Source organism: Coregonus lavaretus (assembly GCF_964263955.1).
Source record: "Coregonus lavaretus genome assembly, chromosome: 12".
Taxonomy (NCBI): Eukaryota; Metazoa; Chordata; class Actinopteri; order Salmoniformes; family Salmonidae; genus Coregonus; species Coregonus lavaretus.
The window spans coordinates 30,218,436-30,234,013 of NC_139999.1; the positions used below are offsets into that span (position 1 = coordinate 30,218,436).

General features: G+C 41.3%; 1 protein-coding gene across 1 annotated transcript in view; it reads left to right on the forward strand.

Annotated features, from left to right (window-relative positions):
* Positions 1-13,890, forward strand: part of LOC311138798 (S-adenosylhomocysteine hydrolase-like protein 1) — a gene marked incomplete at both ends in the record, with an annotated part of 91,745 nt that extends 77,855 nt beyond the window's left edge. The window contains 10 exons of the mRNA XM_084173615.1: positions 72-188; positions 2,063-2,126; positions 5,743-5,831; positions 6,200-6,270; positions 6,502-6,596; positions 6,781-6,879; positions 6,963-7,031; positions 13,113-13,191; positions 13,580-13,700; positions 13,884-13,890. Coding sequence (XP_084029741.1) covers positions 72-188; positions 2,063-2,126; positions 5,743-5,831; positions 6,200-6,270; positions 6,502-6,596; positions 6,781-6,879; positions 6,963-7,031; positions 13,113-13,191; positions 13,580-13,700; positions 13,884-13,890 — 811 coding nt within the window. The remainder of the gene's footprint in view (positions 1-71; positions 189-2,062; positions 2,127-5,742; positions 5,832-6,199; positions 6,271-6,501; positions 6,597-6,780; positions 6,880-6,962; positions 7,032-13,112; positions 13,192-13,579; positions 13,701-13,883) is intronic.
* Between the last annotated feature and the right edge of the window lie 1,688 nt (positions 13,891-15,578).

Here is a 15,578-nt window from a genome sequence, read left to right on the forward strand (position 1 = left end):
ACACACACGTTCATAAGACCAACAGGTAACTCTGAGCTTAGTTACTTAGTTACTTTCTCTTTGCCTTAAAGGTTGTACCAGCTGTCCAAAGCAGGCAAGCTGTGTGTGCCAGCCATGAATGTAAATGACTCTGTGACAAAGCAGAAGTTTGACAACCTCTACTGCTGCAGAGAGTCTATCCTGGATGGGTAAATGTTAAATGTACCTTTAAGCATACAAGTGAATGTTCTCTCACTACGACACCTCAGTGCTCTTTGTACTACATAACTATGTATCTATTAGATTTTTTTGTTGATCAAATACTGTAAATACAAAAAAATATCAGTAATTACATATATACAGTACCAGTCAAAGGTTTGGACACACCTACTTATTCAAGGGTTTATTCTTTATATTTACTATTTTCTACATTGTAGAATAATAGTGAAGACATCAAAACTATGAAATAACACATATGGAATCATGTAGGAACCAAAAAAGTGTTAAACAAATTCTTCAAATTGCCACCCTTTGCCTTGATGACAGCTTTGCACACTCTTGGCATTCTCTCAACCAGCTTCACCTGGAATACTTTTCCAACAGTCTTGAAGGAGTTCCCACATATGCTGAGCACTTGTTGGCTGCTTTTCCTTCGCTCTGCCGTCCGACTCATCCCAAACCATCTCAATTGGGTTGAGGTCGGGGGATTGTGGATGCCAGGTCATCTGATAAAGCACTCCATCACTCTCCTTCTTGGTCAAATAGCCCTTACACAGCCTGGAGGTGTGTTGGGTCATTGTCCTGTTGAAAACAAATGATAGTCCCACTAAGCCCAAACCAGATGGGATAGCGTATCGCTACAGAATGCTGTGGTAGCCATTCTGGTTAAGTGTGCCTTGAATTCTAAATAAATCACAGATAGAAATCAAAGCACCCCCACACCATAACACCTCCTCCTCCATGCTTTACGGTAGGAAATACACATGCGGAGATCATCCGTTCACCCACACCGCGTCTCACAAAGCCACGGCGGTTGGAACGGAAAATCTCAAATTTGGACCCCAGACCAAAGGACAAACTTCCACCGGTCCATTGCTCGTGTTTCTTGGCCCAAGCAAGTCTCTTCTTATTGGTGTCCTTTAGTAGTGGTTTATTTGCAGCAATTCGACCATGAAGGCCTGATTCACGCAGTCTCCTCTGAACAGTTGATGTTGAGCTGTGTCTGTTACTTGAACTCTGTGAAGCATTTATTTGGGCTGCAATTTCTGAGGCTGGTAACTCTAATGAACTTATCCTCTGTAGCAGAGGTAACTTTGGGTCTTCCATTCCTATGGCGGTCCTCATGAGAGCCAGTTTCATCATAGCGCTTAATGGTTTTTGCAACTGCACTTGAAGAAACTTTAAAAGTTCTTGAAATGTTCCATATTGACTGACATTCATGTCTTAAGGTAATGATGGACTGTTGTTTCTCTTTGCCTATTTGAGCTGTTCTTGCCATAATATGGACTTGGTCTTTTACCAAATAGGGCTATCTTCTGTACACCCCCCCCCCCCCCCCCCCACCTTGTCACAACAAAACTGATTGGCTCAAACGCATTAAGAAGGAAAGATATTCCACAAATTAACTTTTAAGAAGGCACACCTGTTAATTGAAATGCATTCCAGGTGACTACCTCATGAAGCTGGTTGAGAGAATGCCAAGAGTGTGCAAAGCTGTCATCAAGGCAAAGGGTGGCTATTTGAAGAATCTCAAATATAAAATATATTTTGATTTGTTTAACACTTTTTTGGTTACTACATGATTCCATATGTGTTATTTAATAGTTTTTATGTCTTCACTATTATTCTACAATGTAAAAATAGAGTGGGTGTGTCCAAACATTTGACTGGTACTGTATATAATAGACAAGGCCAATAAATCAGGCTAACAACATGGCCTGTGTGGTCCAGTGGCCTGGGAAATTGCTTTTATAGACTGCTACTGCCTACTTCACTCTCCATGGAGTTTCAACATACCACAGAAAGGCCAACTTCCTGTATCTTAATGTTTCCCCTGTCTCTATCTCCATGTTTCTGTCTGCAGCCTGAAGAGGACCACAGACGTGATGTTTGGAGGAAAGCAGGTGGTTGTCTGTGGTTATGGAGAGGTAAGGGGGTTTCATATTGTACATGTAGTTATGTTTGAATAGACTGAGTTTGTGCTGCCTACGCTAAACCTGCTATAATGAGAATATGTGCACTCAGTATAATGATAATCACCTGTACAGGACATACTTGTACATCTACAGTACCAGTCAAAGGTTTGGACACACCTATTCATTCCAGGGTTTTTCTTTATTTTGACTATTTTCTACATTGTAGAATAATAGTGAAGACATCAAAACTATGAAATAACACATATGGAATCATGTAGGAACCAAAAAAGTGTTAAACAAATCAAAATATATTTTAGGTTCTTCAAATAGCCACCCTTTGCCTTGATGACAGCTTTGCACACTCTTGGCATTCTCTCAACCAGCTTCATGAGGTAGTCACCTGGAATGTATTTCAATTAACAGGTGTGCCTTGTTAAAAGTTAATTTGTGTAATTTCATTCCTTCTTAATGCGTTTGAGCCAATCAGTTGTGTTGCGACAAGGTAGGGGGGTATACAGAAGATAGCCCTATTTGGTAAAAGACCAAGTCAATATTATGGCAAGAACAGCTCAAATAAGCAAAGAGAAACAGTCCATCATTACTTTAAGACATTAAGGTCAGTCAATCCGGAAAATTTCAAGAACTTTGAAACTTTCTTCAAGTGCAGTCGCAAAAACCATCAAGCGCTATGATGAAACTGGCTCTCATGAGGACCGCCACAGGACAGGAAGACCCAGAGTTACCTCTGCTGCAGAGGATAAGTTCATTAGAGTTACCAGCCTCAGAGTTCAAGTAACAGACACATCTCAACATCAACTGTTCAGAGGAGACTGTGTGAATCAGGCCTTCATGGTCGAATTGCTGCAAAGAAACCACTACTAAAGGACACCAATAAGAAGAAGAGACTTGCTTGGGCCAAGAAACACGAGCAATGGACATTAGACCGGTGGAAATCAGTCCTTTGGTCTGATGAGTCCAAATTGGAGATTTTTGGTTCCAACCGCAATGTCTTTGTGAGACGCAGAGTAGGTGAACGGATGATCTCTGCATGTGTGGTTCCCACCTTGAAGCATGGAGGAGGAGGAGTGATGGTGTGGGGGTCCTTTACTGGTGACACTGTCTGTGATTTATTTAGAATTCAAGGCACACTTAACCAGCATGGCTACCACAGCATTCTGCAGCGATACGCCATCCCATCTGGTTTGCGCTTAGTGGGACTATCATTTGTTTTTCAACAGGACAATGACACAATACACACCTCCAGGTTGTGTAAGGGCTATTTGACCAAGAAGGAGAGTGATGGAGTGCTGCATCAGATGACCTGGTCTCCACAATCACCCGACCTCAACCCAATTGAGATGGTTTGGGATGAGTTGGACTGCAGAGTGAAGGAAAAGTTGCCAATAATAATAATAATAATAATAATATGCCATTTAGCAGACACTTTTTATCCAAAGCGACTTACAGTCATGCGTGCATACATTTTTTTTGTGTATGGGTGGTCCCGGGGATCGAACCCACTACCTTGGCGTTACAAGCGCCGTGCTCTACCAGCTGAGCTACAGAGGACCACAATAAGTGTTCAGCATATGTGGGAACTCCTTCAAGACTGTTGGAAAAGCATTCCTCATGAAGCTGGTTGAGAGAATGCCAAGAGTGTGTAAAGCTGTCATCAAGGCAAAGGGTGGCTACTTTGAAGAACCTAAAATATAAAATATGTGGAAAATAGTAAAAATAAAGAAAAACCCTGGAATGACTACAGTTGAAGTCGGAAGTTTACATACACCTTAGCTAAATACATTTAAACTTTTTTTTTTTCACAATTCCTGACATTTTAATCCTAGTCAAAATTCCCTGTCTTAGGTCAGTTAGGGTCACCACTTTATTTTAAGAATGTGAAATGTCAGAATAATAGTAGAGAGAATTATTTATTTCAGCTTTTATTTCTTTCATCACATTCCCAGTGGGTCAGAAGTTTACATACACTCAATTAGTATTTGGTAGCATTGCCTTTAAATTGTTTAACTTGGGTCAAACATTTCGGGTAGCCTTCCACAAGCTTCCCACAATAAGTTGGGTGAATTTTGGCCCATTCCTCCTGACAGAGCTGGTGTAACTGAGTCAGGTTTGTAGGCCTCCTTGCTCGCACCTGCTTTTTCAGTTCTACCCACAAATGTTCTATAGGATTGAGGTCAGGGATTTGTGATGGCCTCTCCAATACCTTGACTTTGTTGTCCTTAAGCCATTTTGCCACAACTTTGGAAGTATGCTTGGGGTCATTGTCCATTTGGAATACCCATTTACGACCATGCTTTAACTTCCTGACTGATGTCTTGAGATGTTGCTTCAATATATCCACATAATTTTCCTTCCTCATGATGCCATCTATTTTGTGAAGTGCACCAGACCCTCCTGCAGCAAAGCACTCCCACAGCATGATGCTGCCACCACCGTGCTTCACGGTTGGGATGGTGTTCTTCGGCTTGCAAGGTACCCCCTTTTCCTCCAAACATAACGATGGTCATTATGGCCAAACAGTTCTATTTTTGTTTCATCAGACCAGAGGACATTTCTCCAAAAATACGATCTTTGTCCCCATGTGCAGTTGCAAACCTTAGTCTGGCTTTTTTATGGCGGTTTTGGAGCTAAGGCTTCTTCCTTGCTGAGCAGCCTTTCAGGTTATGTCGATATAGGACTCGTTTTACTGTGGATATAGGTACTTTTGTACCTGTTTCCTCCAGTATCTTCACAAAGTCCTTTGCTGTTGTGCTGGGATTGATTTGCACTTTTCGCACCAAAGTACGTTCATCTCTAGGAGACAGAACGTGTCTCCTTCCTGAGCGGTATGACGGCTGCGTGGTCCCATGGTGTTTATACTTGCGTACTATTGTTTGTACAAATGAACGTGGTACCTTCAGGCATTTGGAAATTGCTCTCAAGGATGACCAGACTTGTGGAGATCTACAATATTTTGTCTGAGGTCTTGGCTGATTTATTTGGATTTTCCCATGATGTCAAGCAAAGATGCACTGAGTTTGAAGGTAGGCCTTGAAATACATCCACAGGTAGACCTCCAATTGATTCAAATGATTAGCCTATCAGAAGCTTCTAAAGCCATGACATCATTTTCTGGAATTTTCCAAGCTGTTTAAAGGCACAGTCAACTTAGTGTATGTAAACTTCTGACCCACTGGAATTGTGATACAGTGAATTATAAGTGAAATAATCTGTCTGTAAAGAATTGTTGGAAAAATTACTTGTGTCATGCACAAAGTAGATGTCCTTACCGACTTGCCATAACTATAGTTTGTTAACAAGAAATTTGTGGAGTGGTTGAAAAACTAGTTTTAATGACTCCAACCTAAGTGTATGTAAACTTCCGACTTCAACTGTAGGTGTGTCCAAACTTTTGACTGGTACTCTATATACTGAAGAGTTCAATGCCATGTCGTGCTAAGTTGTTGTGTATTTAGTCAAAAGTAATCTGCCTCTATAGAGTTTAATGTGGACGTCAAGGTTTACCGGTATATAAGTTCTATAGTGGGTCCATTGTGGCCTGTTCTGTTGATTGAGGTCAATGTGATGTGATCATATTATGTAATTCTAATGCGATGTGCTCTCCCTGCAGGTTGGGAAAGGTTGCACTGCCGCACTGAAAGCCATGGGATCCATTGTCTACGTCACAGAGATTGATCCAATCTGCGCCCTGCAGGCCTGGTGAGGGACAGGAAATGGGAAGTAGGAAGCAGAAAGTGCCAAATGTTAAACACTGCTGACCCAGAGAAATGACACCATGAATAAGACCACAAAACCTTCTGGGCAGAGGAGTTTCTCTGTCTCTAAGATAAACCTTTGAAACAGAAATTCTCCATCAAAATATAAATCGAAAACCTGAACTGGCTTTAATTATTAGGATAACCCGATAGAAGCCAGACGGAAATGAATTAAACCTTTAAATAAAACAAAAGAGCCTTATTAGTTGAATGGCACTCATAGACCATTACTAACCACCTCTACTGTAGGCATAGCACCTGTCTGCCCCCATCTGTTCTTACTAACCCGTCTCTCCCCATGTGTTTGAACAGCATGGACGGCTTCAGGGTGGTCAAGCTTAACGAGGTCATCCGCCAGGTGGACGTCATCATCACATGCACTGGTAAACAACATCAAACTACTGTATTTAAGGAATCAACTTTCTGTACAGGGGACTGCTTTTATATGGAATTACATTCATCTATGGGCATCCAGTCCATGCCTGGCACAATCAATAAATGCATTGACATACATACATGGCCCTTTGTATCATCTAATCGCCCTGAGAGTTTGTGATGCTAAGCTCTGTATGTAGATGGAGGTTTTAGACCAGTGTTTTTCTGTGGTCTCCTAGGGAATAAGAACGTGGTGACCAGGGACCAGCTTGACCATATGAAGAATGGCTCCATCGTGTGCAACATGGGACACTCCAACACTGAGATTGACGTGGTGAGGAACTTTGACACAACACAATTCGTTGCTACAGTAAAACTTAAAAATCAAGGGAGGCTTTCCAGGGAATATGAAGTTCATGATGATGGTTTCAAATGTACTGCATATTAAGACTTTAAGTAGAGTGTGCGTGAGAGTGCATAGTGTGTTGGTCTGCTGATCTGTGTGACCTGCTCCCCAGGCGAGCCTGCGGACCCCAGAGCTGACCTGGGAGAGAGTGCGTTCTCAGGTGGACCATGTCATCTGGCCTGATGGCAAGAGGGTCATCCTGCTGGCCGAGGTGGGAAGTTACACACACACACACACACACACACACACACATATACTCCCACGTAGCAAATAAAACGTTTGTGTCTCCCTCAGGGTCGTCTTCTGAACCTCAGCTGCTCCACAGTTCCCACCTTCGTCCTGTCAATCACAGCCACGACCCAGGTAATACAGACACTCCCCACAGTAGCTTACAAGCAGCTAGAGTAGTGCTGCAGATAGCAGAGTCTGTGGGTTTACACTGCCTTCAGAAAGTATTCACACCCCTAGACTTTTTCCACATTTTGTTGTTACAGCCTGAATTTAAAATGGATACAATTTAGATTTTGTGTCACTGATCTACACACAATACCCCATAATGTCAAAGTGGAAATATGTTTAGACATTTTTACAAATTCTACCCCTTTCTTATGGCAAGCCTAAATAACTTAAGGAGTAAACATTTGCTTAACCCTTTGAGCATGGTGAAGTTATTAATTACACTTTGGATGGTGTATCAATTCACCCAGTCACTACAAAGATACAGGCGGACTTCCTAACTCAGTTGACGGAGAAGAAGGAAACCGCTCAGGGATTTCACCATGAGGCCAATGGTGACTTTAAAACAGTTGCAGAGTTGAATGGCTGTGATAGGAGAAAACTGAGGATGGATCAACAACATTGTAATTACTCCACAATACTAACCTAAATTACAGAGTGAAAAAAGGAAGCCTGTAGAATAAGACATATTCCTAAACATGCATCCTGTTTGCAATAAGGCACTAAAGTAATATTACAAAAAATGTGGCAAAGAAATTACGTTTTTGTCCTGAATACAAAGCATTATGTTTGGGGCAAATCCAACACATCACTGAGTACCACTCTTCATACTTTCAAGCATGGTGGTGGCTGCATCATGTTATGGGTATGCTTGTCATCGGCAAGGACTAGAGTTTTTTAGGAGAAAAAGAAAAGGAATAGAGCTAAGCACAGGGAAAGTGCTAGAGGAAAATCTGGTTTAGTCTGTTTTCCAACAGACACTGGGAGACAAATTCACCTTTCAGCAGGACAATAACCTAAAACGCAAGGCCAAATATACACTGGAGTTACTTACCAAGATGACATTGAATGTTCCTGAGTGGCCTAGTTACAGTTTTTATTTAAATCGGCTTGAAAATGTATGGCAAGATTTGAAAATGGCTGTCTAGCAATGATCAACAACCAACTTGACAGAGCTTGAAGAATTTTTAGAAGAATAATGGGTAAATATTGTACAATCCAGGTTTGCAAAGCTCTTAGAGACTTACCCAGAAAGACTCAATTCTGTAATCGCTGCCAAAGGTAATTCTAACATGTATTCACTCAGGGGGTTGAATAATTATCTAATCAAAATATGAGTGTTTTATTTTCCATAAATCAAATAAGTTAGATTTTTTTTCCCGCTTTGTGTAGATCGTTGACAAAAAAAAGACAATTAAATCTATTTTAATCCCACTTTGTAATACAACAAAATGTCGAAAAACTAAGGTTGTGAATACTTTCTGAAGACACTGTATGTCGTCTCTCCCATAATTAGGCCACTGTGGTAGATGACCTCAGTGTCATCTCTAATAATAAAACTCCAGGGGGAAATGGCTGAGGGCTTATCTGATCTGAGCATGTCTCATGTAGATTAGAGAGAATCTCAGAGCACTGTGTAGAAGTCTTGACTTTTTCCACATTTTGTTACGTTACAGCCTTATTCTAAAATTGATTAAATTGTTTTTTTCCCTCATCAATCTACACACAAAGCAAAAAGAGGTTTATTTAAAATACAAAACTGAAATATGACATTAACATAAGTATTCAGACCCTTTACTCAGTACTTTGTTGAAGCACCTTTGGCAGCGATTACAGCCTCGAGTCTTCTTGGGAATGACGCTACAAGCTTGGCACACCTGTATTTGGGGAGTTTTTCCCCATTCTTCTCTGCATATCCTCTCAAGCTCTGTAAGGTTGGATGGGGAGCGTCGCTGTACAGCTATTTTCAGGTCTCTCCAGAGATTTGATCGGGTTCAAGTCCGGGCTCTGGCTGGGTCACTCAAGGACATTCAGACTTGACCCGAAGCCACTCCTGCGTTGTCTTGGCTGTGTGCTTAGGGTTGTTGTCCTGTTGGAAGGTGAACCTTCGCCTTAGTCTGAGGTCCTGAGTGCTCTGGAGCAGGTTTTCATCAAGAATCTCTCTATACTTTCCTCTGTTCATGTTTTCCCTCGATCCTGACTAGTCTTCCAGTCCCTGCCGCTGAAAAACATACCCACAGCATGATGCTGCCACCACCATGCTTCAACGTAGGGATGGTGCCAGGTTTCCTCCAGACGTGACGCTTGGCATTCAGGCCAAAGAGTTCAATCTTGGTTTCATCAGACCAGAGAATCTTGTTTCTTATGGTTTGAAAGTCCTTTAGGTGCCTTTTGGCAAACTACAAGCAGGCTGTCATGTGCCTTTTACTGAGGAGTGGCTTCTGTCTGGCCACTCTACCATAAAGGCCTTATTGTTGGAGTGCTGCAGAGATGGTTGTCCTTCTGGAAGGTTTTCCCATCTCCACAGAGGAACTCTGGAGCTCTGTCAGAGTGACCATCGGGTTCTTGGTCACCTCCCTGTCCAAGGCCCTTCTCCCCCGATTGCTCAGTTTGGCCAGGCGGCCAGGTCTAGGAAGACTCTTGGTGCTTCCAAACTTCTGCCATTTAAGAATTATGGGAGCCACTGTGTTCTTGGAGACCTGCAGCATTGAAGCTCTACGGACAATTCCCTGGATTCCACCTCATGGCTTGGTTTTTGCTCTGACATGCACTGTGAACTGTGGGCCTTATATAGACAGGTGTGTGCCTTTCCAAATCATGTCCAATCAATTGGATTTACAACAGGTGGACTCCAATCAAGTTCTAGAAACATCTCAAGGATGATCAATGTAAACAGGATGCACCTGAGCTCAATTTCGAGTAACATAGCAAAGGGTCTGAGGACTTATATGTAAAAAAGGCATTTCTGTTTTTTATTTTTAATACATTTACAAACATTTCTAAAAACTTTTCGCTTTGTCATTATGAGGTATTGTGTGTAGATTGATGAGGAAAAAGTTTTATTTAATCCATTTTAGAATAAGGCTGTAACGTAACAAAATGTGGAAAAAGGTCTGGATACTTTCCGAATGCACTGTATGTTGGAACATTGCTGCGGGGACTTGCTTCCATTCAGCCACAAGAGCATTAGTGAGGTCGGGCACTGATGTTTGGCGATTAGGCCTGACTCGCAGTCGGCATTCAAATTCATCCCAAAATGTATTAGATGGGGTTGAGTTCAGGGCTCTGTGCAGGCCAGTCAAGTTCTTCCACACCGATCTCAACAAACCATTTCTGTATGGACCTTGCTTTGTGCACGGGAGAATTGTCATGCTGAAACAGGAAAGGGCCTTCCCCAAACTGTTGCCACAAAGTTGGAAGCACAGAATCGTCTAGAATGTCATTGTATGCTGTAGTGTTAAGATTTCCCTTTGCTGGAACTAAGGGGCCTAGCCCGAACCATGAAAAACAGCCACAGACCATTATTCCCCCTCCACCAAACTTTACAGTTGGCACTATGCATTCGGGCAGGTTGCGTTCTCCTGGCATCCACCAAACCCAGATTCGTCGACTGGCAGATAGTGAAGAGTGATTCATCACTCCAGAGAACGCGTTTCCACTGCTCCATAGTCCATTGGCGGTGAGCTTTACACCACTCCAGCCGATGCTTGGCATTGTGCATGGTGATCTTATGCTTGTGTGTGGCTGCTCGGCCATGGAAACCCATTTCATGAAGCTCCCGACGAACAGTTCTTGTGCTGACTTTGCTTCCAGAGGATGTTTGGAACTCGGTAGTGAGTGTTGCAACTGAGGATAGACAACCTTTACGTGCTTCAGCACTCTGCGGTCCCATTCTGTGGGCTTGTGTGTCCCAACTCTTCACGGCTGAGCCGTTGTTGCTCCTAGACATATCCACTTCACAATAACAGCACTTACAGTTGACCGGGGCAGCTCTAGCAGGGCAGAACTTTTACAAACTTACTTGTTGGAAAGGTGGCATCCTATGACGGTGCCACATTGAAAGCCACTGAGCTCTTCAGTAAGTCCATTCTACTGCAAATGTTTCTCTATGGAGATTGCGTGGCTGTGTGCTTCATTTTATACACCTGTCAGCAATGGGTGTGGCTGAAATAGCCAAATCCACTAATTTGAAGGGGTGTCCACATACTTTTGTATATATAGTGTATCCGTATTCCCAGTCATGTGAAATCCATAGATTATATGAACTGTAGCTCAGTAAAATCTTTGAAATTGTTGCATTTTGCGTTCTATATTTTTGTTCAGTATAAATTTAAGTGCCCTTTCCTGGTTGCTAAAATTCGAATAGTTTGCCTAATTTCAGTTTGGGACAAAACAAGCAAGTATAGTGTAGAGAGTAATTGTACCATCTAAACCGCTGTGAAATATATTTTCCATAACCAAAAATATTGTTTTTATTTTCAGCTGTTTGAAGCTGGTGTACAAAACCGAATGTAAAATACACAAAAATTAAACTTAAGAACGGGAAGCATAGAAATAATACACATAGAACATAAATACAGCTTCTTAGACTTGCTTTCAATGAGTATGACAGATCTATAACTCTAATTTCTATGTGAATTTGGTCAGGTATTCCAAAATGTTACATATTGCAGCTGTAATATAGCATCCTCTGTGACTTCTAGGAAGATTTTAACCCACTTAATCCCAACATTTTCACCATCATTGTAAAGCCCTAATTATTGTGTTGCTTTGACAAAGTCATTTCTGAATATTATTTATTTCATGTGATTAGTGATTCATTTTAAGGTAAAAAAATTATTATAATAACCTGTCCCTCATTTTAAGGTCATAAATGTTACGTGATCAGAACTCTCGTTTTAATATGGTGAAACTGTTCCTTTTTAAAATGTTTTTTTCAAAAGAAACATTGAACATGTAATAGTCAAATCATAGTGTAAAAGCAAGTGAGCTGGTTCTACTCTTTTTGGCCATTTTCTGATGGTTATTGGTGGAGCATAACACGTCAACCCTGTTACCCATAGATAGACAGGCTAGAATTATTTTTGCAACATTTTTTTTTGTGACGCTTGCATTCAATTGCCCCTCCCTTTTGCACACAACAAGCTTCCATTCCCCCGTCACAAGGGGATTTATGGCTGATTTAAGATTAAGTCGTCAACCCTGTTACAGTCAACCATGTTACTTTATTTGACACTTACTATAGTAATTTTTGTATGTAGCCCTTTACACTCATACCCGTATACAGGTTGAAAATGGCAGATTTGGACACTGATAAGCGCCTAAATTGGAATGCAGTGGCTGTACAGTAACATGCTATACATGATGTCAGAGTTCAGGGTCTCTGCTTCACAGCTCTGTATGGGTTTTGACTGACAGCCATTCTGAACTTGAGCACCTTGTGCAACAAGAAGTTGCCCCCATCCAGGGGCATCATGCACCCCCAAAAACGGAGGGGGCACAAAGTACGTTAGGATGGCTGCGAGGTTGGTCAGGCGAGGGGTTCGGTCCCCGTCCAGAAGTAGGATAAAAAAAAAAAAAATCAGAACATCTGAAACTGCTTTTTTCCAGCAATCTAGAGCCAAAATCATTATGCTTAATTCTATGTAAAAAAAAACTTTTTATTTTCTGCATATCTAAGCATACCTCTTGAGCTGTCTGTATCCTCCTGTCTGGTGGTTATTTTTTTAAATAAACTATAAATGCTTCTCTGCATCTCTGGTAAATGATGGGTAAAAGATTGAAAGGAATGTGAGTCTTATTCGGTACATGTAGTAATTGCTTGCTTTTCTTAAGTCTACCAACCTTGCCAGCAGGCATGCCAGCTAAGATAGTTAGATAAGGTAGTTACTCTAACTTGATTGATAGCCTGAAATGGCTTCTTGGTAGCTAGTTATGAGATTGGGAACCTATCTGGGCTAGCTAAAGCCAACTTCATAAAATTGCTAGGTGACTAGTAGTATTATAGAGAAACAACTACAATAACATTTAATAAAATAACGTGTTTTTTATGAAGTTGAACATGTGACCTTTATGATAAGGTTAAAATTACGTGAAATGAAAAGTAGTTACACTACTCAAAAGGCACCTACTTGTTGGAACGACCCGTCTATTCCTGAGATTGTGTGTATACTAATGATTGTGTATTGTACTTCATTTCTCCAACAGGCGCTGGCGCTTATTGAGCTGTACAATGCTCCAGAGGGCCGCTACAAACAGGATGTCTACTTGCTTCCCAAGAAGATGGGTGAGTAATGGACAGCCCTTATACCCTGCCATGTTTGGCGCGTTACATGAAAATACAGAGAAATAATGGCTGTAGTGGTAGTTATAATTATGTTATGGTCTAGCTAGCTACACAACACAATAATTCCTGGTTTAGCTGTTTTATCACTGTCTCTGTGGACATAATGATACTGTTTCACAAGTGCTTGTTTTGGACAAGCTGATCAAACCACTTTCACTAGTTTCTGAGGCCCTACTGATGACCTCTGATGATGTGAATGAGGCATTACAAATCAATTCTGTAACTTTTATTTGGTATTTAAGCATACAGACACAAATATTTGTTGAATACAATTATAAAAACATTGCTTATCACTTCTATAATTGTATGTGTGTTGTGATTGTCTCAGATGAGTATGTTGCCAGCCTGCACCTGCCCACCTTTGACGCTCACCTGACGGAGCTCTCAGATGAGCAGGCCAAGTACCTGGGCCTCAACAAGAATGGCCCATTCAAACCCAACTACTACAGGTACAAAAGTCCCCCTAACATCCCTTTAAATGTCACCCAAATATCAGATTTATGTCAAATTTATCTGCAATGCATCCCCACACCCACAACATAAATGTTCTTATTGGTCCAATCGAGTTAAGTGAAGGTTTTTATGACTGCGGTACATACATTTGACTGATGTTCATTTTTTGGTATTCATAGGTATTAGCTTGCATGAATGGACCACAACTCTGCACTCCTTGACTTGGACCAGAAGGCCTGGATGACCAGAAGATAATGAAATATATATTTTGTTTTCTTAAAGACACTTCACCTTAGAAAAAAGAAAATAGTTTTTGTTTTCAAATTAAGCTCCTATTCCTTCATCTTCTACAGTAGGTGTTACCCTGTTTCACTTGCTGTTTTGTGTGTTTAGTTTCACCATTAGTTCTGTAAATACACACTTTAAGAAACCAACATACAGGACCCCACTGGTCATGAATGACCAATTGAATGTACAGCACTTAAACTCAGCTGTCTGCTTGAGATATACAGTATCAGTCAAAAGTTTGGACACACCTACTCATTCAAGGGTTTTCTTTATTTTTTACTATTTTCTACATTGTAGAATAACAGTGAAGACATCAACTATGAAATAACACATATGGAATCATGTAGTATCCAAAAAAAGTGTTAAACAAATCAAAATATATTTTAGATTTTAGATTCTTCAAAGTAGCCACCCTTTGCCTTGATGACAGCTTTGCACACTCTTGGCATTCTCTCAACCAGCTTCACCTGGAATGATTTTCCAACAGTCTTGAAGGAGTTCCCACATATGCTAAGCACTTGTTGGCTGCTTTTCCTTCACTCTGCAGTCCAACTCATCCCAAACCATCTTAATTGGGTTGAGGTCGGGAGATTGTGGAGGCCAGGTCATCTGATGCAGCACTCCATCACTCTCCTTCTTGGTCAAATAGCCCTTACACAGCCTGGAGGTGTGTTGGGTCATTGTCCTGTTGAAAATCAAATGATAGTCCCACTAAGTGCAAACCAGATGGGATGGTGTATTGCTGCAGAAGGCTGTAGTAGCCATGCTGGTTAAGTGTGCCTTGAATTCTAAATAAATCACAGACAGTGTCACCAGCAAAGCACCCCCACACCATCACACCTCCTCCTCCATGCTTCACGGTGGGAACCACACATGCAGAGATCATCCGTTCACCTACTCTGCGTCTCACAAAGACATGGCAGTTGGAACCAAAAATCTCAAATCTGGACTAATCAGACCAAAGGACAAATTTCCACCGGTCTAATGTCCCTTGCTTGTGTTTCTTGGCCCAAGCATGTCTCTTCTTATTGGTGTCCTTTAGTAGTGGTTTCTTTGCAGCAATTTGACCATGAAGGCCTGATTCACGCAGTCTCCTCTGAACAGTTGATGTTGAGCTGTGTCTGTGACTTGAACTCTGTGAAGCATTTATTTGGGCTACAGTCTGAGGTGCAGTTAACTCGAATGAACTTATCCTCTGCAGCAGAGGTAACTCTGGGTCTTCCTTCCCTGTGGCAGTCCTCATGAGAGCCAGTTTCATCATAGCGCTTGATGGTTTTTGCGACTGCACTTGAAGAAACGTTCAAAGTTCTTGAAATGTTCCGCATTGACTGACCTTCATGTCTTAAAGTAATGATGGACTGTTGTTTCTCTTTGCTTATTTGAGCTGTTCTTACCATAATATGGACTTGGTCTTTTACCAAATAGGCTATCTTCTGTATACCAACCCTACCTTATCACAACACAACTGATTGGCTCAAACACATTAAGAAGGAATGAAATTCCACAAATTAACTTTTAAGAAGGCACACCTGTTAATTGAAATGCATTCCAGGTGACTACCTCATTAAGCTGGTTGAGAGAATGGC